Source organism: Hydractinia symbiolongicarpus, chromosome 10 (assembly GCF_029227915.1).
Source record: "Hydractinia symbiolongicarpus strain clone_291-10 chromosome 10, HSymV2.1, whole genome shotgun sequence".
NCBI lineage: Eukaryota > Metazoa > Cnidaria > Hydrozoa > Anthoathecata > Hydractiniidae > Hydractinia > Hydractinia symbiolongicarpus.
Genome location: NC_079884.1, coordinates 17,489,570 through 17,517,199, shown reverse-complemented (window position 1 = coordinate 17,517,199; position 27,630 = coordinate 17,489,570). Strand labels below are relative to the sequence as shown.

The following is a 27,630-nucleotide window of genomic DNA, read 5'->3' as shown; positions in this document are numbered from 1 at the left end:
CACCACCTAAATATTCATAATGTATTGTTAACAATACATAATACAATGCCAAGTACCTCACCGGTATTTTTATCTATCATAAAATCACCGTCATATATAACGGTTCGGTTTTTTTTTGCTTCCAAGCCTCTAATGTACTCGTCCAATATTTTCATAGCTGTGATTTCTAGACATGGCTTGCAATACGGACCAAGGGTTTGTGTTCCAGTGTTCTTGTACTTTACTTTATGAATAGCAGCGATAAGATCAGCCCTCTTGAGGGTTGAATACCCACGTATACCTAGCTCCTTTGCCTCCTTTTTTAAGTGGTTCATTTATTATACTACAACGAATGGTTCCTCATCATCTGAATCAATAAAATATCGGGTGCCATAAAACTCGACAACCTTATACTTGCACTCCTCCAAGTAGGTTTGCATGTAGTAATTTGAACCTTGCCTGTAGATGCCAGATAGCTTGATTATGGCGTTGCACTCGCAGCTTTGTTTTAGTGGTACTTTTTTGGAATGAAAATCGGTTCTGACTTTACCCTCCCACTCCTTCACTTTGGTGGTGAAGTATTTATCTTTTTTCACAGGTGGGGTGGTGAAGCAATGACCCTCCAAGGACTCTACCTTGGTCAGGATACTCTCATACTTCTCTAGCCACTCAAGATGGTTATATATATCGAATGACATGGTAAGAGAGCAGCCCTCATCATAACGCGAGGCACCATTGGAATAGAGCTTTTTGGGTGTTTTGATCAATAGAGGGGATAACTTGTTGTCACTATTTTTATAGCCAATAATGAAGCGTTCATCTTTGCCCTTGTTTGCTGGAATAGGATCGCTTAGCACGATATTTTTAATGTTTACATCTTCGATATTTAGTGGAGTCGCTTTGGCATAAAAGTCTCTTGAGTTAACATTCTCATTATCGAATTTGAACATCCCTTTATTTAGGGAAATTGAACCCCCAACTAGGAATTTTCGCAAGTACACCACCCACCATTGTAGGTGATACACATAATATAGTGCTGCCAGCACAACATCCTTCCTTTTATGATTAATCTCCGTCCACATGAACATCTATCATATTGATCGAGATCAGTTCCACATTCATAACAATACTCAATCGTCTTGCTTTATTTCTTGTAACCATGGCTCTGAAACGATCCGGAACATATTCGATGATCTTAGGATATTCGCGAACTGCTCGGTCACACATTTCCTGTGTCTTTAAATGATCTGGTACCACCACATCGTTTCCAAGTTATTTGACCTTAAAATTTTAGCTGCACTGTAATGTCTTCATTAATTTAATATAGATATTGACGTTAAAGTAGTGTTATTTTCGTCGCGCCCTAACGTCAAAAAATTTAACATATTAGACATAACTTTTTCGGCGATATCAAAGGTAAATAAAGACATCCACTTTGCCTGTTACAAACAGACACAGTCTCTGTATTATTATAAGAGATTCGGCTGTTGACCAGAAATCTATTGAAATATGCTCTCCAGCGTGAAGATGGTTACAAAATTTGTATTTCTTTGAATAAAGTCCTGAAGGGTTAAAAATGCTCAAAGATTCCATTGTTAGCGTACAGAAAAATTTGACTCCTTCAACGGTGTGTGTATGAAACAACTGGCTTCTAACAATTTCATAAAAATTGCGTATATATAGACCCTTGTTTCTGCTTCATTTTCCTCATCCTGGCTTTTCATGCATTTTATAAATGCTTTTTTGGCGTTTAATAACGCCCTTCAACGCCCAATTTTGTGAAAAAATGGACTAACTTGTTTAAATCTCTATATCTGCGCCTGACAAGTATAATTTCAGTTCCGTAGCTGTGTTTACAAGTTTTTTCGTTTTATAAGAACCTATTCTATAAGAACGTTGAGGGTGAGATTTTCAAAGAGTTCAAAATAATGCGAGTCAGCAATTACACATTAAAATTACTAAAAGTGTTTCTGAAGTACAGTAGACTCCCGGTAACTCAAACATCGATTAACTCGAACTTTTATTATCTCTAACTGCTTTATACTGTCCCCTGGACATTTCCTAATACTTCCCTATAAAAACTACTCGTTAACTTGAACTCCGGATAAATCGAACATCCGTTTTCTCGAACCATTTTTTGTTCCCCCCCTTGGTAATTTCTTCGGATAACTCGAACTTTTTAGTGTCAAGTACAAAATTAATGTTCGAAAAATGAATACTGGTATGTAATGTAGCTAGAAATTTTGAAAAAGCTTTTCTTAAATGGTTATATTTACAAAGGAGACAAAATGTTCTTTTTGATGGCAATATGATAAAAGAGAAGGCTCTTCAATTTGCTGAAAGTTTTGCTGCGTCTGATAAATGGCTGGAGAAGGCTGAAGAAAAAAAGGTTAGGGTTAAAATAATACATTCTTGCAAGTAACAAAAGTTACTTCCTTACAAGTTACAGTCCTCTTTTAAATTATAAGTTCTGTTTTTTTAAAATGTCCACCAAATCGCCTTAACTCGAACTAATATCTCATTTTTGTCTAAGTCCGAATTAATAGGAGCTTCGCTTAAGTCGAACATTCGTTAAAGTTGAATTGTTTTCTCTGGTCCCTTGGAGGTTCGAGTTACCGGGAGTTAACTGTATTTCTATTTTTTTACGAATATACATTTTCTACAACAAGTTTTCGAAATATATTTATGAAATATACAAAATATTAATGAAATATACAAACAATGAGTATCAGTTTCGCAACTTTTTGGAAGTACATAAATAACATTTGAGGCCGGCGAAGTGTAAAAAAACATCAAGCCTTAGCTTAAATTTAGGCGTTCTTAAGAACAACGTGAAACAGAAACTCAGAAACTCCAAAGGATTGTTCACAGAAAAAAAGTTGAATCACACTGTGTAACAATTCTAGCTAAATCTAATTACAAAGAACTAAAAGCTAAAAATGAGGTCTTCTTAGTCCAGATCTTCCATTTCATTCTCCTTTAATTCAACATCAATGTCGTCACCACCAAACAAAAAGTTGTTATCCGTTATTGCATCTCCATCCTCATTATTTTTAATTGCGTTCTTCACCTCCTCAGTGTTCAGCTCTTCATCACTTTCATCATGAAATAAAAATTCTTTGATAAACAGACGCGATGTTTCATCAATCGGAGCATACTCTCTCATACCTTCACGCAAAAGAAACTTGCTCACATTATCCACATGATTTGAAAACTCAACTATAAATTTATCCGCGGCGTAAGAATATCTAAAAAATAGCTGTCATCTTTAGTACTGATAAACTTTGCCGCAGCAAAAAAGAAAGAAAAATGTTTTTGATCAAATTACATAGATTTGATGGCTTTCTACTAAATATTTAGCACGAACTTTTTAAAAATTTGTACAGAACGTAAAAGATAAAAGAAAGCATGCGCCACCACTCTGTCTTGATTTCTGCCTTAATCTTAATTTTTGTCCTCCAAGTTGACAAGCCCACTATGTAAACTTAAGGATTTTAGTTTTAGTTTCTGTTGTAATTAACAAAAGAGTGCAATTCAGTAATAGGGCGTGTTAAAGTAAGAATTAAACACATTAAGCATGACGAAAAGACGCATGCATGGGGTGACGCAAGGGCGTTCTGAGGTGGCAACAAAAAGCCACAAACTACTCACATTCGTAAAAGCAACAACGTCATTAACACCCATTGCTTTGCCTTTAACACGATATTCCGATTGGTGAATCTAAAAAATTACAAATAAGCCTACTTCCGAATATTGGAGTTTCAGCACTCGTATAACATTTAAAAGGGATTAATATCTCAATTCATTTAAAATAGCACACAAGATCATACCTAAAAGTATTAACAAAAGCGTAAAAACCACTATCGCTGATTTGCGAGTTGGTAAGATGTAGCACTTGTGACAGTTTGTTCAAACTAAAGATAAACATGCAAACATAAAATCACAAGCAAAAATAATCCAGCCTATACATCAAAAGCTATTTCTTAGCCAATCCAAGATTCCAACAGCACATGCAGGATATTTGTCAGATATTCTAAAGAAATAAAAAAGGAAACAAATACACATACACTAATTGTATCTTTCCTTTAACGATTCTTCTCCTAATGGTGTGTTGCGCTTGTGCATCTATTGGTGGCAGCATGTTTTTCTATGAAAGTAAAATACCAGAATATTTTCGAATAATTCTTCTTTTAAGCACTTAAACCACGTTTACACGCAGGCGGGATTAAATCTCGTCCCGGGATGAAGGGAAAAAGTATTTACACATTAGCCTCATCCCGCGATGCAACATTAATTTTGCTGACTTTGCGTATGATAATTCGAAGTTTTTTAAAAGCGAGAACAAATGTCAACAAGAAACGCACAACGATGAAGCGCGAGGGAAAAAACTTAAGACTTATAAATAATGATCCAATAATGGTTAAACTGGTATAAATTTATCATGAAATTTATTTTCATTAAAGAAAATAAAAAACTTTGAATGTATATAGATTAACAAAAGAAGTTAAAACCAAAGTGTTTTCTTCGCTGTTTAAAGAATGTGAAAAAGCGTACATTAGCATTCTCATCCTGGGATGAAAAATGTGTTTACACGTGTTTTCTTTCTGATTTCATTCTCAGACGAAATAAATTAGTGTTTACATGCATTTTTTTCTTGATCACATTTCGGGATAATTCATCCTGCCTGAAACGTGTAAACGTTCTGAGGATTTCCACTAGAGACAGAGGTAAACTCGTCCCGGGACGAAACTTATCCCGGGATGATATTTCACATGCAAATGGCCCCTTAGTCAGGTAGGAATTATATGTTTTTGGAATCTTTAGGGTATTGGAGATTTTTTGAAAATGTGTTTAATTATTTCGGAAACTTTTTGTACAATTTACAGACCAGAAAATAATGACGTCATAAAACGAATTTTCCTTAATAACTCCCGTTTTACTGCATCATCTTCTACTGCATCTAAAACGTTAAAAAAATCTAAGATTTTCAAAATCTAAGAATTTCAAAAAAATGGCTTCATTTTTGTACATTTTGCAGAACAGAATGTATTTTTAAGTTTTGGTCTGTAAATTTGCTTTTGGTCATATCAAAATTATAGTAAAAGAAAGATCCTAATAATATTGATCCTAACTGTTTTTATGACCTGGTATGTATTTTTTACTTTTGGGTATCATGCGCTATATGGTCATCGAGTACTACTGATTATTCTACCTTCATTGCAGGTACTTCTAATTCGGCAAAATGCCTGAATTTAAAACAGTCGCTAGTCGTGACAAGTTCTAGATGTTGCAGTAGATGTGTCCGATTCCTCTTCATTGTTTTTACAATCTTTTCATTAACACATTTCTATGCAAAGATGACTGTTTTTACGACATCTGCATCAATTGGTGTTGCATCTAGTTTTGCATCCACATGACATTAATTTTATTATCGCCTCTAGAGAATCGTGAACTGTTACATATCGCATCGATCTTTGAGCTACAACGGTTGCAAGTTTTTGCTCAATTAACCTGTCAATTCGATGCTTTCGATTGCAGAAAGAAAAGTTTTGGTTAAGTCACCAATCATCGTTTACACGGTACACAGTGGATAGACGGCCTGTTCTGCCAATCAGTGTTTGAGTTATCAATGAGCCTTTCACGTAGCGGTCGAATATAATTCGTACTTCATCTTAACCAAAACACTGGTCAAGAAATTCTCGATAAAAACTTTGGAAAAATCTGAGCAGTTTTTAATTTAGGCCTTTTTGATGTTGATTCTGTTCACCACGGCCATGCCATAGTTGACCCCATTGTTCAAATCAGAAATGAAATTTAACGGCTTCTTAATTCTGCTGTGATAGTAAATAAACATGCTTCCTAGTTGTTTTAAATTCCCCTCGGCGCAATCTACCTTCAGGTTGTTGACAAATTTTTTCAAGTACGGTTCTGCTTTTGATCTTGTTTTCAGCTATTCAGAATCGTTCTGAAAAGGTGATGTTGAAGGTCTTCCGGTTTTTCTTTTGACTTTTGTTGCCTCTTTGTCTTGTTTAGCTTCAGCAAAACGCTGTTCGATGATATCTGAAATGAAAACATAAATGACTTTATTTAAATAAAATTTATTTCGAAAAACTTAAGCAGAATTTATATTTTTCAAAATAGCTCTGGGCCAATGTTTCTGTAAGAATATGGAATAATTTTTACTTCACCAGTTGAGCCATCAGTACGTACAACAAAGCTCTGTACACCAACATCTGTAAATGCGTCTCTTTCACGAGTTTTAGCCAGTCAAGTTTCAATTGAGGAGGGAGATTGATTTTCCACCAAGTCATAAACGGGTTCGCTACAATTGCATATGAAACCTTCTGTCATGTTAATTTTTGTTTGGTTTCATAAGAAAGAACATAAAAATAAGTAAAACCATGTAACATAAAATTTTACAGTAAAGCAGAGCAATGATCTCTTAGCCTCGTGGGAATATGATAAAGACTGTAATAATCTACTGAATTTCGACTTAAAAATACATCTCATAGGAATATGTTCAAAATAGGAACAATATACATAGAAACTCTATTCACCAAAGCTGATTTCATTCCAGCTACAACAGGAAATTTTAGGTTCAAAGTCGTTGAATCTATTTTGGTCTGCAAATTACACATGCAGGTTGTCATAAAATTGAAATTTGACATCAGCTACAAAGCTAGTAGGTGTTTTAAAGTCGGCCATAATACAGAATAAAAACATTATCAAAAAACGGCAAAATAACACATTAGTACTCGATGACCATAGTGCACCATACCCAAAAGTGAAGAATACAGACCAGGTCATAAAAACAGTTAAGACTAATATTTTGTGTTGAAATTGCAGAATCTATTTGCTACATTAACATCTTTCTTTTTTTATAATTTTGATATGATGCAATGACCGAAAGCAAATTTATGGAACAAAACGCAAAAATATATTCTGCTCTGTTAAATGGAGCAGAATGTATTTTTGAATGACGCAATTTTGTTGGAATTCTGATAGTTAGATTTTGTCCACGCCTATCAGTGCATAAAATCTGAACATTTTAGATGCAGTAAAATATGATGCAGTAGAACGGGAGCTATTAATGAAAATCTGTTTTCTGACGTTATTTGTTGTGGTTTGTAAATTGTACAAAATTGTCTGAAAAAATTGGACACATATTTCAAAAAATGTCCCCAAAAATATGTAACTTTTTCTCTGTCAAAAATTCTGCATGGAATAAAAAACACCAATATTTCCAAACGTAGTCTTCATACACACAGTTACGTGTTGAAATACACCTTGATTCTTATAAAAAGAGAATGTTTATACGACACAGAGGTTGACAGACATGTTTGTACAGGTAATTTTATTGACATAATCGAGTGGTCTACAGTGGGGTATACCTGTTTTTTATTATCCCTTGTTTTATTTGAGGTTTCTGACTCTATTGCCCATTCTGGATTTTTTGATAAAAAATTTATAGCTTCTTCTTGAAATTGTCTTTTACTATCACGTTTTCTCTTTGTTTCGAAATTCTCATCATCATTATCCTCTTTACACCGTTTCAGAAAAGTGTACGTGTTCGCGTTACACCAAGCCGTAAGGATTAGATATAGCTTTTTTATTTCTTCAACTACGTCGATTTCTTCAACTTTTTTTTTGGGCGACGTTTCTGTTAATAATGTTTTACGTGGTACAATTTGGTCTTCCTTTTCTACAACAAAAACTTTTCTGGATTCAACCTCATTCCAGTCGTTGTCAACAGCATCAGCATCCTCACTACAAGATGTAAAAATAAGAAAATAAAAACATAAAGAAAGTAAAATAATTAAATATCTAAAAATTTAAAAATGAACAAACCATTCTCTTTCAATATTGTCCAAATTAAGTTTTTCAATTCCAAACGATACTTCGTGACTAAAATTATTTAAAAAATGTTTCGATAACACAAAACCTCCATTATTTTGTATCATGTGTATTTAGAAATCTTACCTGTCGTAAATATTAGACGGTGCTTTCATTTCTGTTGACAAAATCTGTACCTTTTCACTATCACTACAAACCAAAAACATTCAAAAATAAGATTACAATGATAATGTTAACAAAAATAGGATTACAATGATAATGTTGACAAGAATAGGATTACAATGATAATATTGACAAGAATAGTGATTACAATGATAATGTTGACAAGAATAGGAATACAATGATAATATTGACAAGAATAGTGATTACAATGATAATGTTGACAAAAATAGTGATTACAATGATAATATTGACAAGAATAGTGATTACAATGATAATGTTGACAAGAATAGTGATTACAATGATAATATTGACAAGAATAGTGATTACAATGATAATATTGACAAGAATAGGATTACAATGATAATATTGACAAGAATGGTGATTACAATGATAATGTTGACAAAAATAAGATTACAATGATAATGTTGACAAGAATAGTGATTACAATGATAATATTGACAAGAATAGTGATTACAATGATAATGTTGACAAGAATAGGATTACAATGATAATATTGACAAGAATAGTGATTACAATGATAATGTTGACAAGAATAGTGATTACAATGATAATATTGACAAGAATAGGATTACAATGATAATGTTAAAAAATAGGTAACAAACGGCAACGAAGATAATGGTGCTGAAAATGGTAACGACGACAATCTTGACAATAATGGGTACGACGACAATCTTGACAAAAATGGTAACAAATGGTAAAGAGGATAATGGTGGCGATAGTGGTAACGACGACAATGGTAACGAAAGTGGTAACAACGACAATGGTAACGATGACAGACAGCAAAAACAATGACGATAACAAAGATAATAAGGACTCTTGATCTACCAGACGTTTGTTTGATTAAAAACGTAGAGTGTAGAAATAGCCAAAATACGAGCATATTCAGTTTCAGCGGGTAAACTTTAGTTTTTTCGTAAATTTATACACTTTTGAATGTGTTTGCAGATTAGACCAATAATTTTAAACTAAAGGGCAGTATTTGAGCAGAGAAAAACAAATGTAGATTATAGGGCAGTAAATTTTTTTTCTCGATTAGACACTTTTTTCCCATAGAAAATGCCCATTATAGGATACATATTTACATATAAAAAATATATTTATATAATAAAAAATGACAAAAAAATGACTTAAAGATATTATACATAATAAGATAAATGAGATTCAGGAATCTAAAAGTTGTAGAATTAAAGGCTATTCAACACTTAGAAAAGCCGAGTTGATTGAAATATTACAAGCGAGTGATCGTATGCCTGCTCATGTTCCCAGACAGGTTAAATTAACTGTCGTTAAACCCAGACAGGTTAAGTCTGCCGGGTCTATTCCTGCTCCCAAACCAGCTCCTAGACCGAATAGGTACAAGAAACCTATTCCAGACCCTAGACGCAATAGGTAAAAGAAACCTATTCCAGCCCCTGGACCGATTAGGTCTGACAAACCCATTAAACAGGTTAAGCCCGACGGGACTGCTCCTGCTCCAGCTCGCCCACCAAAAACTAAAAAATATGCTCCCGTCTGTCCTGTAAAGATTATTCCTAACCAGGAAGAGCTGGATTTATTCGAACAGCTGGAGCAGTCTAAAATCAGACCTCAGGTAAAGGGCATGTTAAATGAATGGTATGACTGGTAAGTAACCCACGTCCCTAAAACGATTAAAAAAAAGCGAGTGACCTTTTTTCGAGCATAAAAAATAAAATCATGACTTTGTACAATACTAAAGAAGATGTAGAAATAGAACAAAAACAAGAAGAGGAAGAGGAAGCTTTTGTTCCTATACTAAAGGCTTTTGATAATACATTCCGAAGATATAGAATTAATGAAAGAAAAATCTAATGAGAATGCATTTTTTAACAAGATAATAATTTAACAGGATAATTTTAACAAGGCGCGATAATCTCATATTTGTTAAAAAGGATTTGATAAAGATGGCGAAAATATCAAAGTTAGAGATCACTGGTAGATATCGAGAGCCTTCCCATAGAAATTGTAATCTTAAATTCAAAATTCCATCGTACATTCCAATCGTGTTTCATAATTTAAGCGGTTATGATGCTTATCTGTTTATTAAAGAACTAGCTAAACAATACGGTTCTAGCAATTTGAAAGCTATCGCTGAAAACAAAGAAAAATACATTTCATTTAGTTTGGACGTCAAAGTTGGTGAATATGTAGATAAACATGGTAAAATTAAAGATAAGAAGATTCAATTGAGATTTATTGATTCGTTTAGATTTATGGCCTCCAGTTTGGATAGATTGTCTAAAAATCTAACTGATGATCAATGTAAAAATTTAAGATCATTTTATCAGTTAGATGATGCTTTCTGCTTAATGAGAAGAAAAGGCGTTTACCCTTATGAATATATAGATGGTTTTGATAAATTTAATGAAACACAATTACCACCCAAGGAAGCCTTTTATAGCAAGTTGTACATGACGGGCATCAGCGATCGGGATTATAAATTCGCTCAACACGCATGGAATAGGATAACGCCTGAACATGATGAGATTGGAGTAACACTTGGAGATTAACACGATACGTACTTGAGGACAGACGTCCTGTTACTGGCCGATGTATTTGAAACGTTTCGCGAAACGTGTATGGAACATTACCAATTAGATCATGTCACTTTTACACCTCTCCAGTGTTTGAAAAAGACAGGAATAGAATTGGATTTGTTAACTGATATGTTTATCTTTATGGAATACGGCATCAGAGGGGGATTGGTTCAAGCTGTTCAACGATACGCGAAATCGAATAATAAATACATGGGTGATAAATATAATCCTAATAAAAAAAGTACATATTTACAAAATTTGGATACGAATAATTTATATGGATGGGCTATGATTCAAAAGTTACCAGTCGGTAATTTTCATTGATGTAGGGATCCTGATAGTCTTACAACTGAAACAATTAGTCAGTTATCAAATGAAAATGGTGATAAGGGATATATTTTACAAGTTGATGTAAAATACCCGAAAGAACTTCACGATGAACATGACGATTTACCCTATATGCCTGAACAAAAAATTAACAAGGTTGAAAAACTTGCTCCGTGTTTATCGGATAAGAAAAATTTTATCATACACATTAGAGCTCTTGATGAAGCTTTAAAACATGAATTGATTTTAGGAAAAGTTCATAGAGCAGTTGAATTTGATCAAAGTGCTTGGCTAAAACCCTATATTGATTTTAATACGCAATTAAGAACGCAAGCTAAAAACGAGTTTGAAAAAGACTTTTTCAAGTTAATGAATAATAGCGTGTTTGGAAAAACCATGGAAAATATCAGAAAACATAAAGATATTAAATTAGCTACGAATAAACAGCAATATTGTAAATATGTTATGAAACCCATTTTAAAAGCGCTATTTATTTTAGTGAAACGTTTATGGGAATTGAAATGCAAAAGATCAAGGTTGTATTAAACAAACCGATTTTTTGGGGCCTACCATTTTGCATTTGAGCACAATCGTCATGTATGAATTTCATTATGATTACATGAAGCTCAAATATGGAAACAAGATGAAACTATGCTATATGGATACAGATAGTCTCGTGTATCATATCACGGACGGACGATTTTTATAAAGATATTGCTTATGATGTTGAAAGTAGATTTGATACTTCTGTGTATGATGAAGATGATAACAGGCACTATCGGGTTGAATAAAAAAGTCATTGGACTCATGAAAGATGAGTATGGGTTATCACATTTGTTTAAGCCGCTTTCAAAAGGCAATGATAATACAAGCTTTTTAAAGATTCGCCGAATGTGATAATAAACATGAAACCTATAAACAGACCTCATCAGGGGGTGAACATCGTTCAATAAATGTTGAGAACTAACACAACAAGCACTCGACGCACACCAGACAGCAAAGTTTAATTGCGTTTGCCATAATTTAAAGGGATGATTATTCCATAGTTCTAATTTGTGATCATCCTCTTTCATTTCATACTCGGTAAATATGTTGGGAAAGTAACATCAAACCCCTCGTTCGTACCACTATTTACTATAATTGTTTGATTCGTCAAATCTAGGCCCTTAATATATTGTAAATAGAAGACTATTCATTTATTATATCCGATTACCGGCGGTTCAAAAGAAATAGCTATCGTCAGCATATTTCAAGACAATGTGACGTATGAGTTTAGAAGTGACACAAAACTTACTGTTTTTGTGGGTGCGGCGAAAGGGGATAAAATTGTCCCTAAACAAATTTATACAAGTATTACAGGGTTTTTTATCTGGAAATGTGGAGCTGAATTCTCAATTATTACAAACAAAAGCTATTAAGAAATCCAACAAATAAGGAGCATTGACCGAGATGAACTTTTCATTAAAGACAATTAATTCTGATATATATCACAACCAAATCTCGGTATAGGTTACGGGAAATAGCAAAGCATGGTTTTCCTTTGTTGCGTGGTGTCATTTGTAAAGAGTGAGCCAATGACATAAATTTTTAGGACTTACGTACAGGGCACTTACAGGGCACTTACACTCATAAGCGCAAGAAATAAACACATAAAATTTGGTACTTATTAAAAAAATACCAATGGGTTTGTTTACAAAAGAGAACAACCTCGATGTTGTTTGATGTTGTTCTTACAGGTAGCTTAGCTACTATAGTTGCATTTAGGATTAAACTAGCATTTATTACTTAATACTCAGTAAAAAAGGTCAAGTTTGAATATTAAACTTTTTCGCTATAGCTAGCTAGACTAAGCATGAAAGGACAAGGCTGAGCTTTTTAGCTGGGTTAAAAGTCAAAACTTAAAGAGGAAAATTACATTACATTTTTTAAGATTATACTACACATATTTGAGAACACCTGCAGGAAAATGCATTGTTCATCAAGTTACCCCATATGGCTAATATGGAAGATTTCTTCATAAAAAGCATCATAAACTTTTTTCATGTGGATTACTTTTACATTAACAAAAATTAAAAATTTGAAGGTAAACTTTTGCGATTTTGTCATTCATTAGTTTTCAAATTTCTCGCAGGAAATTTTTGAGATTTAAAACCCATGTCTCACAGTAACTTTTTCATTCTTTTTGCAGGAAAATAAAAACACATCAAGAGAAAAAGTTTGTTATTAAAATATTATAAATAATTTCAAACCGATTAGTCCCTGCAGTCATTTTTGTGTCAGCGGTATGAAAAACTATGCTAAAACTATACTAAGTAAAAGTCCTATTACTTTATTAAAATTGAAATAATGACTTGAAACTTAGTATTACATGTTTTTAGACCAGTTTGATGAAATCAACCCAAAATTTTTTTTAATACTATCATAGTTTCTGAGTTCTTAATTTTGGCCATTTTTGGAGACGCCGCTAAACTTTTTTTGACAGAATATCAATTTTGGTGATTCTCAGGCTTAAAAATAATTCAAACAGATAAAATGTGTCCCTGGTTTAGGACCAAATACCTTATCCAGCTCAGAGAAAGTGGGAATGTGCTTCTAAAGCACAGTGCTAAATACATAATCTAAATTTTATGCCGTATAAATACAAAGTGGTTAGAAAGTTATTTTTTTGTCCACCTGGATCTGCAACACGTTTACTTTGCACTAATCGCCCAGTCTGGTTCCACTCACAATTTTTGAATATCCACAGGAACTTTTTATGCAAAATGAAAAATGCTAAACAACTGTATTTGCTTTGCAGAAGTAACAATAGGCTTATCTTTAAGTCCTGTAAATGTTGGTTTATGAAAAAGATATTCTTAATGCTATAAGCGCTCCACTGGATTTTCACAATACACTAAGTGTCCTCCATGTGAAACAGTTTACGCTTTACTAAGTCTTAACCTGAAGACTTTAGGTCTTCCCACTTCAAGCGAATATTACTTCTGGCTATACTTTCCCAAATTTTGTTACTTCAGAAAAGAAAACTGAAAATCTACAAAATTATTTATATATGCAGAAATTTATTTATGAAATACAGGTTTCAGTTTGAATGTTCACTGCTATGGGAGGTCCAAATAACTACCTAGCTATTTTTATTTAAAATGACAGAATGCCTTGAAAAATCTTTTGTGCAGCTAGCTACATTAAAGTAATATATTTAGCTCTTGTACCTTATCACTTAATTATTTAATAACAAATGTGCCCTGGAGTGCTGGCATGGTACTGGCTAGGTAGCTTAAAATCAAAAAATAAATAATATCCAGATGTGACCATCCCTCATCATCAGACATCGGAAAGGCGTTTCTGTTCTTTACTTCTCATTGTGGGTACCTTAAATTCTTGTAAATCCAATGAAAAAAATTACTTAAGAATTCCTCTTCTTTCCCTTGCACTACAAATGGCAGTTCTTTACATGTCTTTAGTTTCAAGCCACGATCCCTGAGCTTCCAACCCCGTCTCAGTCACAAGTTTCAGCGCTAGCCAAAATGACGGACAACGTTGAGGAACTCTGGGTAATTTTGAAAAAATGTGGTTCTGCCTTATGATTTTCAGATATTTGCTGCTGATATCAGCATATTTTGGCCCTTGGGTGCCACACCTCTGTACATATAGGAGTTAATTATCTTTAAACGAACTCAATAACAGCGATAATTTAATAGATGGACAACCCAGCAATCTTCTATTGAGTTTTAACATTTCAGATTACGGTGATACCACACTATTTGAGCCCAGAAACACCATGTACATTAGGCTAAGAAATGGTATTATCGACTCATTGACGTTAAGTCATAGTCATAAGAAAAAAAGATAGTCTGGACAGTAACAATAGGCCATTGTTCTATCGTTTTGTGGCCGTTTCTAAACTCGGGCCCATTCTCTCGAATGCATCAAAATCTAAAAAGGCGGTTTTCTAGCATGTTCGTTAGGGAAATCGAAAGTTTTGTTTGCTAACATTGGTTTTATTTTGGAAATTTACTTCGAAATTGTTATTTGATACGTTGAAAGTTGTTATGCCTGGTGCTAATTTTTCTATACGGCTGTTCAGTCTCACGTCGACCAGAGTATAAGGGTTTATCGTTGTTCAAAGTGCCAGCTGGAAAAAGCGATTTCGACAAGAATTGGAGGGATAAACTAATCTCAATTATTACTAAAGATCGCGTGATCGATAATTCACTTCGTGGTCAAATTAAAAAGTGTAATTTACATATTTGTCAACGTCATTTCAAGGAGGATGAGTACTACAAACATAATACAAAAGCAACCCTTAATCCAGGAGTTTTACCAACACTGAATTTACCAACAAAAAGTAATCCTTCATCTTCCACCATTACCAAACCTCGTGATTCTGCTTCCACAATAATAAATAAAAGGGAACTTTTTTTATATGCATCAACTACACAGACTTCATCATCATATTACAAATCATTTGATGATTTTAAAAATCGTGTGAGTTCTTTGAAGTTGAACAGTTGGCTAGTATCTTCACCGCCGACAAGTTGCATGTTTTTTTTTCACCATGATCAAACTCATTCCGTACCAAAGTTTGAGATTTATGTTGATCAACACCTTGATTTTGTAGTACGCGCTTTGTTGTGGTCAGTTCCCGTGAAACATGAAATATATGAAAATCATGACAGATCTGTGAAAAATGTTACTATTTCTAATTTATGTTCTTTGGTTTCATCATTAACATTATGCCCTGGACTGTCAGAAAAATTTTCTGCTAGCTGTTTGGAACATACCGTACCAAAAATCTTTATGGGATCATTCACCTCTTCGCCTTTATTCCAAACAAAGTGGTATCGGCCGACAAATTGTTACCTGTTGATACAAAATGGAATTGAAAAATGTGCTGAATGTATTCTTGTGGAGAAGAAGGAAGATCTTAGTTTGAAAAGAAAAAGTGCAAATATGAACATTCCTGCCAAGCCAAAAGCACCGATAACATTGACATCTCCGCAACGTGTAAAACTTTATGTTCAAGAGTTGAGACATGAAAACAAGCAACTGTGCGTTGAAATAAATAAGAAATCTGTACCGGTTCCTGAAACTCTTGGTGATGATCTTGTGACTATCATGTCTGGTGCAGACCAAAGTAAAATTACACCTTTTATGAAAAAATTTTGGGCAGAACAACAAAATTATTTATCAACATCAAAAAAAGGAGTGAGATATCATCCAATGATCATCCGATATTGTCTGGCCTTGGCAGCAAAATCACCCGCGGTATACGATGATATCAGATATGATGAAAAAAATAAAACAGGTTTTTTAATTTTGCCAAGTCGTAGACGCTTAAGAGATTACAAAAATTACATCCGGCCTCAACAAGGATTTAATCCACCTGTTATCAAAGAGCTCGCAAATATTGTTTCTAAATTTCAAGAAATAGAAAAGTATTGTATAATTTTGATGGACGAAATGAAAATCCAAGAGAATTTAGTGTGGGACAAGCACACAGGTGATTTAATTGGCTTTGTTGACCTGGGAGACACAGAACTGAATTATGCCACCTTACCAAAATCAAAATCAGAAGATATAGCCAGTCATGTTTTGGTTTTTCTGGTCAGAAGTATTGTTAGGGTTAGGGTTAGGGTCTCAAAGCTTTTTCATGATGATTTAGATTGTGGGTTACACTTGGTACCAAAAATTACAAATGAACACATTTCTTTGACACCCTTTTCAGTCATGAATGTGCGACTTGCAGCTCAAGTGTTGAGCGAATCTGTATTTCAAGCTTTACAGACATATGGTCCACCGGATGCAATTGGTACGTCCACATATTGCAGAATGTTGGACAAATTTTTTGACTGTATGAATGTCAGAAATTCTGTGGAATGTGTCAGAAAACAAAAACCATTTCTAAAACCATATGAAAACCTTGATGATGAACGTTTCACATGGTTGATTGATACCTTCTTAAAATACTTCACCGACTGGAAAATTTCTATCGCTGACCGAAATGATGCCCGATAATGCTAGAGCGAATATGTTTATTTCTTGGCAAACCTATGAGGGACTTCAATTGACCGTTTACTCCAGTATTGAGCTCATAAAATACTTGCTATCTCAAAATGTACCTTAGGTATTTACCGAAAGATTTTGTCAAGATCCACTTGAAAATTATTTTGGCCAGCAACGGTCAATTGGACACCGTAAAGATAATCCTTCACTTAGGGATTTTGGTTACAACGACAATACAATTCGTACATCAAAATTATTTCGACCGATAGCTGGTAACTGCCGCAATGATGACCCTATACTCGCTACAATAGATGTTGAGACTGTTCCATGCCGTAAAAGAAACAAAAAGAACTAACTTGTACACAACGAACTAATTAAACGGCTATTTTTATAGCCACACATTTAAAAAACATATTTTTGGTATTAATCTTGCTCATGAAGTTGCTGCAATGTGAACTATTTTTGCAAGGTACGTATTTTTTCAAAAATTTTTATTTGCCTTTATTTTTTTGAAGTTTTCAAATTTTTCAGTTTCACGGTTTTTGGCGATGATAAAATTAGCTTACTTTATTTTTTTTTTTACTGTAATCTTAGTACTTTAGGCAGAAATTTACGAGATTTAATTTAGCGATTAATGAAAAATTAGAAAAATATTGAAGAAATCTTTTTTGTGTGATACATAAACTTTCAAGAGCTGAAAAACCCCAAAAATTATTTTGACTTTTCAAAACATTTGCGAAACATTGTATTGAAAAAATTATTTTCTTCCTTCCCAAATTTTAAGCGAAAAGAATCAAAATTCACGAAATCTGCTATATATAGGGATGAAGTTCAACATATTTTTTCTATACAACAGCAATAAAAAATAAGTGCCTTACCATAGATATGAAATTCTGGGATACAGTATCCTTCTAAAATATAAAGTTTATATGCCATTTGCCATAATAATGCTTTTTTCAAGTGTGTGGCTATAAAAATAGCCGTTTAATTAGTTTGTATAAGAGGTTCAATGACCTTTGTCCAGTGATACAGATGATTTTTTTATCTCGGTTCGAAGTGATCTGGTCTTCTTTTTTTTCGAGGCAATTTTATGTAGTTCAATTTTATCTTTCACCAAAGAAAACATTCGCACACGGATGTAAAGTGTTATCAAGTGATCCAACAAATTCAACGCTATTTCTTTTTCAACTTTTTCAGCAGAAATATTTCTCAATTTATTGAAATTACACAAAATGTATGAATTTTCCATAAGTTTTGATACCATTTTTTTGCTGTCTATTTGTCTACCAAAATTAGCTGTTGATTCGCGAAATGATGTTTCGACTTCGGTAAATATTGCATGAACTTCTGGGGTAACACTCCATAGACCGCCTCTATCCTTAGCTTTTATTAGGACATCACTTTCGCAACTTTCATCGGCCGATTGCTTGCCAACTATAAGTATGTTCAAACATTGAACACCCAACATACTCTGTGTAGCTTTTGAACGTCTCAATCGCCTGTACATTGTGGAAAAGACATAACCACTCAAATATTTTATGATATTGATTTCCTTGGCACTGTAACATGGTTTCGGAAATTCAACGGTGTTTTCTTTCACAATAGAACCTGTGATATGAGCCAAGACATGATTTGCTACCTCACAACCAAGTAGAACTGAACATTTCCGTGATAATTTCTGAAAGATGACTTCATCTGCTGATATACATTTGTAAAATTTTGGATAAAATTTCTCAGCATTTCCCTTGAATTGACCAATTACATCACGAACATAAGCATATGATGCATTTGCCTCATCAAGTGTCACTGTGTAGCCATCAAATTCTTCACGTGTTTTCTCAGAGTAACATTCATCCTTTGCTAGCTTCAATGCACTAGCGTTTACATATTTCTTGAAGTATAGAGGATGTAGCAACTCTTCAGGGGTCTTTTTCACATTTTGTGATGTCGAAGCAATGGCAGAATCAGTATTTGTGGGTGCGTGTTTTACATTACAATGCCTGGTTAAACCACGTTGACTTTTGCATACTTTTTCGCACTCAGCACACTGAAATCCTGCGGCAGGAACCTCATCATTGATTTCATCAACTATTCCCTCGAACTCTCCAGTAAAATCTGTATTATTTCGAGAATATTCTCCTCAAGTATCAACAAAATAGCATCCAAATCTTCATCTCCAAAGTAATCTTCGGCTGCGGCAGCCATCTTGCTGATTTTAGTGTATTGGCGCTCGGGCCACCCCCATTTTGACAACATGATTAGCGAGAACAATAGAAATGGCCCCGAGACGCCAGACTATCTTTTTTTCTTATGACTATGGTTAAGTATTAACGACCAGAATGGTGAATTAATAACCGACATTTCAGGTACAAATGTTGTCTTACATGTTCAATGAAAAAATATTTTTTTTATCTACCATAAATATAATGGAATTTGGACAAAAGCTAAATCCGGAACATTCTTTATGAATACCAAAAGGTATAAAGGGTACGAGGCAAAAAGTCATAGTTCTTTCTTTTGAGACATCGTTAAGTCAATAAAAGTGACTCCGTTTGAAATTGGTCCTTCAACACACCCGCTAGAAGTTTGAAAGGTATACTCGATCTTTTTGAAGAAGAACAACCATACAAAAGGGATACGACCAGATTTTATAATCCTAAAATTAAAAAGGTATCTGTGATAGTAGAAGGAAAGCCGAATCAACTATACGCTCAGGGAATGAAATCTTTTAAGCAATATGATGAAATTACTTGTTACTTCGCATCAGGTAAACTGAAAGACGTTGAAGATTTTTCGACTGATATGAAAATTGGTGATTACTTGACTGACAAGTATGCGCTGTGGCTAGATTTTAGGACAATTGATGAAAATAATCTGTACGGAACCGGACGGAGAATAGAAAATGCTAGTGAAGGTATAACCCTACAGATAGAGAAGAAGGCAGAAACGGCGGGAAACCTTAATGCTTACATATATCTAATAACGGATGCACAATTAAATATTAAAAATGGAGAATTTGTCTTATACTAAATGGAGTACATGAAAGAACATCGCACTGCGTTATTTGTTGGTCCGGCTGGATGTGGAAAAACAGAACGTGTGCTAAATTTTTAGAAACTGAATATAAGGAACTCTTTGATTTCATCAATATCATATGTACAACGTTGAGATGGAATAAAACATACAGAGATACAAAGTGGTTTTGGAATGACCCCTATGTGATTTTAATTAAGCCAGAAGACCGTTTGTATGATTGGATCAAGAAAATGAATCGTTTCTGTGCAAGATATAAAACTTGATAGATATAAAAGATAAGATATAAAATCTTTCTGATTGATGACATTATTGCAGACGGCAGTTTGGATAAGAAAAGACAGCCCTTACTTGAGTTAGCCATATCTGGACGTCATAGAAATCATTCATTATGGTTACTTACCCAGATTTATACCGCAATACCTAAAAATTTACGTCGACAAGCAAAAATGTTGCATGTTTGGTATCCAAAAGATAGGGATGATTTAAACACTATCCATAAAGAGAACAATATTATCAGGGAAGAAGAATTAAATCAAGTTAAAGAAAAACTGGAGGAAGGAAAGCATACTTGTCTAGTCATGAGAATGGAATTTCCAAGAATGTATAAGGTTTGCCAGTATTTAAATATGTATCCTATAATGGGCATTTTCTATGGGAAAAGTGTCTAATCGAAAAAAAAATTACTGCCTTATAATCTACATTTTCTATTCTCTTGAGCCATTCTAGAAGCAAATTCACCATGTTACAATACAGTGACTTTCTCACTTATGGAAATGTATAACAGTACAATGATTTGCATTGGAAATTTTGATTTGAAAGTTTTTTACTGTCGTCAATGATTACAGATTTTTATCAAATTCAAAAAAAGAAGGAAGGGTGTGATTAACTAGTAATCCCATGATTGTGTTTGAACAATAAATTATACTCGTAGTAACTACAGGAAAACTAGATGGCCATCATGGTGGGCCGGACTTGGACATACTCCTTTTTGTTAGTTTTTAATCATACAATTAGTCGTTAATTGTGCTAAAGCAATTACTAGCACAACTTGATTATAGTTTAGTGATTTTTAATAATATAAACTAAGTAATGAGGTTCAGGCCTATTTGGTATAAAAGGGGGGGGGGGGGGGGTTAAAAGTGTCCACGACAAATTATTATTTATTTTCAAAATCTTGACTTTAACTGTTGATAACGTCATAGCTTATTGGAAATTGCATAAAACCACCATATAGTAAACCTCCTGAAATGGTAAATGATATAAATGCTGATCATTTGAATATAAAATTTTCCTCGATTTTCACAATTATAAATCTGATATACGTAGTATGTTGGATCATTTGGGATTTTTGCAGCAGTTATATTGTTTATGTGCAAAAATAGGAAGATATGTCTATTATTTATATCATTCAGAAATCAAAACAACATGCCAAAATATGGTCATATACCCCCCCCCCCCCCCCCCCTCCCCAAAGCTACAAGAAACCAATATCAAATAGGTTTGAAGTAAAATAACGCCTCTAACGAGTTTTTAAACTGCATACCTCAGACTTCTCAACCATAATGGAGATTGTGGTATCTGTTCCTCAACAAATTTGCTAGCTTTAAAGCAAAATGAACTGCAGAAACACTAAGATAAAATTAATGGGTTAATTCCTTAGCGAAAGTGGTGGTATATCTGTGAACCGCTTTGATGGAAAGCAAAAAGTGCTACAAGTGGTAGACACATGCACTAAATATTCATATACTACAAAGACAAATGTCATTAGTTGCTAACAAACCTTTTGTCCATGCATGCAAACAAACAAAAAAACAAACAAACAAACCATACTTTCCTTTCTGTCAAGTCATACACTTTATTTGAAGACGTGGATATGGAATATTTTTGTTTATTGAACTAAACTTAGAGAAGAATTAATTAGTTTGTGTCTTAAAAACGATGGCATAATAACACTACCAATGTTTTACGACCTGTATCTTACATAATTTTTTTAACTTTATAACATATATGTAAGCCTTTACAGTAAAGAAATTCTGATGACACTTCTTGCTCATTGCATTAGAAATAAAAAAGCAGAATAAGGCGTGCCAAAGAAATAAAAGAAGACTAAACAACGCGAATATCAAATATGAGCATAAACAATAAAGCAATGATATTTTTAACCCATTTATAGAAAAAAGTAAATTTTAGGCCAAATTTTTCAAATAACCGAAAAATGTCACTTTTCAACATTTATTAATAAGCAACTTTGCAAAAAATTATAAAAAAGTAATGAGCGGATCCAGAGCAAAGCTGTGACGGAAGAACGGACCCTAACTGGCCAGTGCTCAAAAATGAGTGACATGGTTGACATTGAAAAACTGATCACCTTTAGAAGTTTATTATTACAAAGAGGATATCCACACCATTTGGAGACTGCTCTTTCTTCAGCAATATCACGATAATGTAACATTGTTATTTCATTCACCTTCAAAAAACAAGAAAGTTGTTACAGGTATCCCAAGATTTAAAATGGTATCAAAGCATGTTGTAAAAATTAAAAGTCATTTCAAAATTTTAAAAAAGACTGTTTTTCCTTCTCAAATATTGGCGTTCAAAGATTTTAAGGTTCACTTATGCTGTCTTAATCTTTATATTACAATTTAGTAAAAACGTATCTCAATGCATTCTGATATTAGTAGTTTTGAACAAGTATTAAAGACAACCATGGAAATATGTAGATATTGTGGACAGCACCTGTAGCCAAATTTGGTGTCAGTGAAATCAGAAATGGTTGCAATGCAAAAACAAAGGTTTTGCTTACACTGGAATAAAATGTGACAGCAATTTTTCCCATTTACATAGTAGCCACATAATAGTCATGTTATCTCCATGTTAAGCCATGTTAACATATATAAACAAGAGTATAAAATGTATTGCAAAATACATTACAAAATTAGTTGAAAAACAAACACTTTATCAGTCACCATCATGACTAATATATTTAGTATATTCACATTGAGGCTGACAACATTCTTAAATGTAAAATAAGTATTAAAGGAATGTGATGATGGCAGAACAGGGGATTTTTAAGGAAAATATCTGAGGAGTTGCTATAAAATTTACTTACTGCACTAATGCCGTACTATATGCTTCAGCCATACAGGCAATAAATAGGAATTATTCTACTATTGAGTTTCTCATTCATGAAATTCTACCATTATAAATAAAACTGAAAGACTATATATCTACCATTATCTTTAGTTCTTCTTGAGATATTGACTCAGTCATGGCAAGGTGTTCAACCCAACGATAAGCTCTTTCCTCTGCAGCCACATGCTGTCTTATTTCTGCTTCAATCTCTGTCTTACTACCATGACAAAAATACAATTATATAACATTTGCTATGACCATATGGGTGATGACTGTATACAGCAGGCCTATAAATAAGGGGAGAGAAATTGCTCTTGTTCACCAAAGGCTCGCCCAATTCTGAGAAATGAGAAACTAGCTCCCCAATTCCAAAAAAAGTTTTCTTGCTGAATCAATGTTATCTTTCTTATTATTTACAGTAAAATAGAACCAAAATATATAAAAAAGATAACATAACATAAATAAAAAAGACTTTGTGATAAAATATGCGTTTATAATCTTATTCTATTTATTCAAATTGCTCAGCCAATTTAAATTATTGTACCTTTGGGGGAGCGATTTATAGCTCTGGTGTTATTTTCTTATTGATAGGACTGATACAGTCATCACCCATTTCACCATGGTAAATGAAAGAAAGTAACAAGTTGCACCACTGAACTACTTTTTTTAAAACAAGAAGATATGAAAGTATTAAACCACATTTAGTTTTCAAACTGCTGTAATGTGATAACTTTCCTGATTTTGTAACAGACCTTACATGTAAAAAGTTGATAAAATCAACGAAAATTTTTAGTTTTTCACTTTGAAGCTGGCTGTGATAACTTTCGTCTTTGGAAAATTAGTTTCTTAAGAAGGATATTTTGAAATTTCAGAAAGAAGATACTATACAAGCATACATAAAAATTAAGTTTTTGCCATTATAAGGAAAAATCTGGTGATTTCCAACATGCAAGCCCTTCGAATCTTACGTATGAAAAATGTGTTTTTCTCACTTTTTTAAGACTTTTTTAAAACTTTAAGATTTAGTTAAAAAATGTATAAACATTAATGGATGGTGCCTGCCACCTTTCCTAGTTAAAATATTTGAAATATTACTTATATCTCATTATTCATGGAATAGCTCCTATGTTATTTTTTCTGCTGTTGGAAAATAACCACTCATCTGTTATACAATGTATCAGAAAAATAGCCAAGAAATTTCTGAATTTGCATTTACTCTGACAACTAAAACTTTTAGATTACTGCACCTCCAATTTTTAAAAAAATAAATTTTTATTATGACAATATTTTCTTGTTTTCTCTCTACATCCGAGATCTTTGTAACTATACAACCATCAGCCCTTTTGTTTGGAAACAGAAGATTAAAAATTATTTTTGTTTAATTGCATTTGTACAGAAAAAGATAAAAAAAAATGAAGATGTTAGAACCTTATTTTAATTTATTGATATCATTTCAATGGTAGAAGTATTTTTAAAATGAATAAGACAGCACTTAAGAGTGATCATGTCTCTGGATTGCAAAAGCAATATGTAGAATTTTGTTCGCTTTATGGCCTTAAACAATTGATTGTTGAGCCTACAAGGGTAACTTGTGCTACTGCAACAGTTATTGACCACTTTTTAACAAATTGTGTTGGTAAAGTTTCTCAAAGTGGAGTTTTAAATGTTGGACTATCAGATCACCAAATGATTTTCTGCACCAGAAAAGTCAAAAAAGTCAAGTTTAATACCCACAAACATATCAAATTTCAATCTTTTAAAAACTACACAAAGGAACAGTATCAGGGTCTCCTAAGGGATACAAACTTTCCAAATTATAATGAGTTCACGGACATTGATCTGGCCTACTCTGATTTTTTGACAAAACTAATGTCAGTAATAGATACTATAGCACCTACTAAAGAGGCCAGAATTAAATGCAACTCCCAGGAATGGTTTGATGGTGAGATTGCAGACAAGATTGCTACTAGAGATAAACTTTTTAAAAAGTTTAAGAAGTCAAAATTACAAATTGATTCTGACCTCTGGAATGAAGCAAAAAGTAATGTGCAAAATTTGATCAATAAAAAGAAAAAAGAATACTATAAAAACAAAATAACAGAAAACACAGGCAAGCCTAAGGAACTATGGAAGACTCTAAAGTCTATGGGACTTGACAACTCAAAGAAGTCAGATCCGAACTATTGTCTAAAGGATGAGGATGCCTTACATTTTGATACAAAATCAAAACTAGAGATATTTAAGAACTTTTTCTCTGGTCTAGCAGATGGGCTGCTTCAAAATCTTCCTAAGCCCTCAAATAGGTTTGGAATAAATGCTGTCATCTCATATTACAAATCGCTAAACATTGGAAACAAGATATTCAATTTTCAGCAAGTCTTAGAAGAAGATGTGCTGAATTTGCTGAATGATACTAGTACAACAAAAGCACTAGGACTTGATACTATATCTGGAATTTTCTTGAAGGATGGTGCTGATGTTCTCTGCAGACCAATAACTCAATTATGTAATCTTTCTATCTCACTGTCATCTTTCCCTAGTGAATGTAAGATAGCTAAACTTAAGCCACTATATAAGAAGGGATCAAGAACTGATCCAAAGAATTACCGCCCTATATCTTTGCTTCCTCTTTTTTCTAAAATTATTGAAAGAGTGGTCCATAACCAAACACAAGCTTTCTTAGACGAAAACAATATATTATTTAAATTTCAGTCTGGCTTTAGAAGCTGTCATTCAACAGATTTTTGTCTATCATATATACATGACAAAATTTCAAAAGGTTTTGATGCAGGCTTGCTGTCTGGTATGATCCTTATTGACCTACAAAAAGCTTTCGATACCATCAACCACTCCATACTTTTGGAAAAATTAGGAACTCTTGGATTTTCAAATGAAGTAATTCTTTGGTTCAGGTCTTACCTTGCAAACAGAACATTTTGTGTGTCAATAGATAACTCATCATCTAATCCAGGTAAACTGGAATGTGGTGTTCCCCAAGGTTCTATCTTGGGTCCACTTCTGTTCTTACTTTATGTAAACGATATGCCACAAGCTTTAGTACAATGTGATCTTTTTCTCTACGCAGATGATTCATGTCTCTTATTTCAACACAAAGACATAACTGAGATGGAAAATGCTCTTAATACAGACTTCAGTAATTTATGTGATTGGTTTGTGGACAACAAACTCAGCATACACTTTGGTGAAGATAAAACTAAGTCTATTCTTTTTGCCTCCAGGGGAAAAATTAAAAAAGCAGAAAAACTTAATATTTCCTACAATGGAGTAGAAATCAAGCAGCATACGAAAGTTGAATATCTTGGTTGCATCTTTGACCAATCACTGTCTGGTGAGTCAATGGCCTTACATGTGATTAACAAAATTAATGGCAAAATTAAATTTCTTTATCGTCAAAGCTCATTTTTGAACAAGGATCTGTGACGACTTCTTTGTAACTCTTAATTCAACCACATTTCGACTATGCCAGTACTGTGTGGTATCCAAACCTGACAAAAGTTTTAAAAAAGAAGCTCCAGGTTGCTCAAAACAAATGTGTTCGCTTCTGTTTACAAAAAAGTAGCAGAGCACATGTAGGTGCTACGGATTTTAAGGAAATAAATTGGCTACCAGTTGGCGAAAGGTTTAAAGTATGCGTAAACATGCATGCATATAAATTTTTTCAGAAAAAATGTCCTCTGTACATGTCTGATGTATTTATTCCATCAAGTTATAGAAAAGCTTCGACTCGTTCATCATTCCAGAGGCTTGAACAATCTTGTGTAAAAACATCCCAAGGTCAACAGTGTCTTTCCTACCTTGGACCCTCCTTATGGAATACTCTTCCTGAGGGTCTTAAAAGATCTAGTACTACAAACAGTTTTAAACACAACCTAAAAAAGCACTATTTTGATGTTATAACGAGAAGGGACTCAGATGATTTTGTGAATTAAATTCATATGATCTTTTGATTATCCTTTCGTTTTCGTTTTGCTTATCTTTTTTTCTATAAGGGTAGAAATGGACCACAATGGAAATCTCGCCTTGGCTTGTTTTGTGTTATCCAGCCATCAAACATATCAACACTCAGGAAAATTGCATTTAATTTTATTTTATATTTTTTATGATACATTTTAATATTATATATAGTTTATTATTTTATTTATTTGTTTTCAATTTCTTTTTCTATGTAAATATTTTTAACGATTTTATAATGATGGCAAATATAACTTACTTACTTACTTACTTATTTTAACAACAGGAGCCTTGAAATGCAATTTCTTTTAATGAATTTAAACACACCACCAAGCTAGATAACCTGAAAATTTTACCTTGCCCTAGCCAATTACTAAATCACATTAGACAAATCATGAAAAAAATAAAACGTGAAACAATCCTATTCTGAAGTTCCGATAGCTAAAGACATATAGAACTATACTCAAGCTTTTATGGTAAAAAATAAATCTTGCTAAAAAAACATACCTTTTTTTTCTAGATGTCATTTTTTTTTTAGTTAACTGAATTCAATAATACTAAATATTCTAAAAAATATTTTAAAAAAATA

General features: G+C 33.2%; 1 protein-coding gene across 4 annotated transcripts; it reads right to left on the bottom strand.

The window, feature by feature from the left end:
* Window positions 1-1,464: 1,464 nt before the first annotated feature.
* LOC130613121 (putative RNA polymerase II subunit B1 CTD phosphatase rpap2) lies at window positions 1,465-27,630 on the bottom strand. 4 transcript variants are annotated; one of them, XM_057434446.1, is made up of 12 exons: window positions 27,549-27,630; window positions 23,169-23,286; window positions 22,306-22,404; window positions 21,768-21,833; window positions 21,481-21,566; window positions 7,960-8,022; window positions 7,828-7,884; window positions 7,371-7,746; window positions 4,047-4,126; window positions 3,810-3,893; window positions 3,631-3,699; window positions 1,465-3,227 (listed from the first exon to the last, which is right to left on the bottom strand). In XM_057434446.1, exons 1-12 carry the CDS (start codon window positions 27,566-27,568, stop codon window positions 2,930-2,932), a joined length of 1,416 nt encoding a protein of 471 aa, XP_057290429.1. In that variant the 5' UTR covers window positions 27,569-27,630; the 3' UTR covers window positions 1,465-2,929. The 4 variants fall into 4 exon arrangements, with proteins under 4 accessions (XP_057290429.1, XP_057290430.1, XP_057290431.1 ...); XM_057434449.1 differs by having other exon boundaries at window positions 2,864-3,147; XM_057434447.1 differs by lacking the exon at window positions 7,828-7,884.

Coding starts and splice junctions, on each gene's coding strand:
- LOC130613121 (XM_057434446.1), bottom strand. CDS start 27,568: ATGACATCTAGAAAAAAAAG. Junction 7,747..7,827: donor GACAATATTGAAAGAGAATG/GTTTGTTCATTT, acceptor TACATCTTGTAG/TGAGGATGCTGATGCTGTTG. Junction 4,127..7,370: donor CAAGGGATAATAAAAAACAG/GTATACCCCACT, acceptor TTACTTTCATAG/AAAAACATGCTGCCACCAAT.